General features: G+C 46.3%; 1 protein-coding gene across 1 annotated transcript; it reads right to left on the bottom strand.

Annotated features, from left to right (window-relative positions):
• Nucleotides 1-1,111: 1,111 nt before the first annotated feature.
• On the bottom strand, nucleotides 1,112-2,649 carry LOC125938862 (mitochondrial ornithine transporter 1-like). Its single transcript, XM_049654263.1, has one exon. The coding sequence runs from the start codon at nucleotides 2,470-2,472 to the stop codon at nucleotides 1,570-1,572; it is 903 nt and encodes a 300-aa protein (XP_049510220.1). The 5' UTR covers nucleotides 2,473-2,649; the 3' UTR covers nucleotides 1,112-1,569.
• Nucleotides 2,650-3,204: the final 555 nt, after the last annotated feature.

Genomic DNA, 3,204 nt, shown 5'->3' with positions numbered 1-3,204 from the left:
CAATCCCCATTTGTCAACATCTCATTTCTCTGACCCTCTTGTTTCTGGGACTATGCCTAGAGTTACTATAGAAGCTTCACAGATAGCAAAAAGCTAAGGGGAACTGGAGATTCCACACAAAATTTCCAATGGTGATAGATACACATGGTGTGGACTACTACTAAGACTGGTAGCTGGCTTGCTTTCAGCTTTCCAGGCTGTTTAAAAACAGTTTTTATTGACAGAAATTCTGCTTATCTTTGAGCAGCAAGGAATAATGAGGCTTACTTTGGTTGTAACAAGAATGACCCCCTATACCGTATGGCCAAAGAACAGTTGCTCATCTACAAGTCTGTGTGGATCAGATGAAGTATGTTTTGTTTTTTTGTTTTCTGGGTTTTTCTTTTATCAGTACTTTACACATACATATGATATAGTTTAATAAATTGCTTTTCTCATGTTTCATTGCTTTATAAAGTTACACCCCATATACAGTCATCAATAAATTTCCCTGATGGCCAATATCAAATTTAGAAGGTTCCAACATTGTAAAAGAATGACAAGGAGTTATAGATCCTGAGGGAGATTTCAGGATGGGTCAGCCCTAGCATTATTTACTGTGGAGTGCAAGTATTAAGTTCTGTTTGGTTTTTCCTGTGAGGAGAGAACTTCATCTACTTGCTCGCCAAACAATGAGCAAAGGATCCCTTGGCTTTGGTGCTCTATGTTCCCTGGAAGGGTTTCTGACTGTTGGAGGCAGAGAGGACAATGAATGGTCCAAAGTGCTTCAATAGCCCCATTCCATTAATCCGTCCCTCAATCTAAAGCCCAGCAGAGGGGAAGGTCTTTGGGAGGGAAAAAGGGAAAGTTGGTACAGATGAAGGCTGCACTCCTTCCCCAAGTCCTGATGCTGTAGGCTACACCTAACTAAGAGTGCCGAATATGATCCCACTTTGAAAGTGAATGCCACTATTTTAAGAATAGAGAAATTGCAGGATGCTTACTCTGAAATTGTACTCAACGATGTGGAAGCCACATCAGTATGCAAGTATGTTGTCCTCTTAAAAATCTAGGTGGGTATTTGGGGTTTCAAGCACCACACAAAAACTTTTTAAAAACTTTAATTGCCTAGTATAGAGAACATGTTAAGCAGAATGGGTTAAGCTATCATTTATGATCATCTTCATGAAACATGGTTACCTCTTTCTGCTGATATGACATTAAACATGGGACCAAACTGTTTTACTCACAACAGATAACCAACTAAACTGCATGTACATGTACAGGTTTATGCAACAGCCGTGATATAACTAGATTTAGCATTCAGAACAGGTTCACAGACCACCAGCTCACTCTGTATATCCCACCAAACACAAGAGCAGTCATCTTCTATTTTAATACAATTATGGGTAGAAATTATATGATGTAAAATAGAAGATCTTCCATAAAGTTTAGGGTAGAAGAAGGGAAGACAAAAACAAAATTCCCATGAAGTAAAAAATAATTCCACATTGGTCCAGTACTCCATGAAACCAGAGATAAACTATAGTCCTCTAAGGCATTTACTTAGATCCAGTTCACCAAGACACTTCAATATGCTTCAAACTGGCTCATCATCATCCTCCTGCTATATTCATAAGCTAAAAATAGTGATCCATTGGCAGGGAATGCTCGAATCATAATAGCTTTCATTCCAGAATATAAGGCTGCTATTCCTTCATTTTCCACAATACTTACAAGAGTTCCCATAAATCCAGCCTGTTTTCCAGACATGGAAAGAACCTGAATTCTGGATTTGATACAATCCACTGGGTATATGACAAGCCAAAGGCAAATTCCAGCAATTCCACCACTTAGCATCAAAGGGACAGGGCCTAGTTCGTCTTTTGATCTCCCTGAGGCAAAAAATGATCGACTCAGTTCACAGCCACCAAAGAAGAAGAAATAGCCCGGTACTTCTTGAAGTAGAGTGCTCGAAAGTCCTTGGTAGAAGCCCAAGAAGCCATCCTTTCTAAGGATACTCTTCACGACGGACCAGACTGTGTTCTGGCTTTTTGTTATTTTCCCTGACATTTCCATTTCGTACATGGTCTGTAGCCGGCACTTCACAAGCTCGGGGCACAGGGCCAGCGCAGCAAACACGGAGGCGAAGGACCCCGCAGTTGCGGTCTGCAGTTCACTCAGCTTCTCCTGTTTGTCCAATCCAACTACTTTCTTCACAAGCTGTTGGCAGAAGCCATAGCACATGAAGAGGACAGAGTTCTCGGCGACGTAGGCAATCAGCGCTGGGCCAGTCCCCTTGTAGAAGCCGCGGAAACCCACTTGGGAGTACGTCTTCAGGCAGCAGTCGGTGAAGCTCTTGTACAGGCCGGGGAACGTCTGCATCTTCACTTTCACTGTGTCGAAAGGCTGCCCAGTCAGGACACATGCTGTGCCCCCTATGGCGCCCGCTGTGAGGTCGATGGTGGCTTGGATGGCAGGATTGGACTTCATGTTCGCCCACTCTTCCGCTGGTCTCCGTGGGAAGCAACTCTCTGGAGCTCAGGGCAGGCGTCCCACACCCAGACGCCCATTCTCCACTCTCCCTCCTCCTGGGGAGAAGCCGCTTAACCCCAAGAGAAGCCTCGGGACGCGCTCCCGCGCACAGAAATAACCCCCGGCTTGCCGGCGTGCGCGAGACCCTCCAGCGTGCCCTGTTGCCCGCAGCGCCCGCCCCACCCCCATCCCCGCCCCGCCCCCATCCGCCCGGCCCTCCCCGCACCCGCCCGCCGGGGACGAGGTCTCGGTACACACTTTTAATGAATTGTAACACAGAGATTGAAAGCTACTTTATAAATTCTTTCATTTAAGGCCAGAGACAATAGGCGCCGATGTTAGTGCTTTCCCCTTCGGCTAGGTTCCCACCTACTCCCCACATTTCTTACTAGGCAAAATAAAAGGGGATATGCTCCTGTTGGGCGAGCCTGGAGTCAAAGGGTCAAATCTAAAGACACAGAGGTTTCAAACAGAGAAGATAAACTACTTGGGGTTTTTTACATGACAGTCGGTGGCTGCTTTTGATCAGAAAACTGGAATGGCGGCTCTGCCGCAGGGTGAGGCGCCGCCGCACCTCTCTGGGTCCTGGTCTTCCCTCGACTGGGGACGCCCCGGTGACGGTGGGAGAGGAAGCCTAACGCGAGCAGATCCGCTCCGCGGTGCCGGCTGGAGAATGGCTATTTTTATGGC

The sequence above is a fragment of the Panthera uncia genome (genome assembly GCF_023721935.1).
Source record: "Panthera uncia isolate 11264 chromosome B2 unlocalized genomic scaffold, Puncia_PCG_1.0 HiC_scaffold_24, whole genome shotgun sequence".
Taxonomy (NCBI): domain Eukaryota; kingdom Metazoa; phylum Chordata; class Mammalia; order Carnivora; family Felidae; genus Panthera; species Panthera uncia.
The sequence above is the reverse complement of the archived record's forward strand: the minus strand, read 5'-3'. Positions and strand labels throughout refer to the sequence as shown.

Excerpts from the sequence above, each read along its gene's own strand:
- LOC125938862 (XM_049654263.1), bottom strand. The coding sequence starts at position 2,472 with ATGAAGTCCAATCCTGCCATCCAAGCCACCATCGACCTCACAGCGGGC.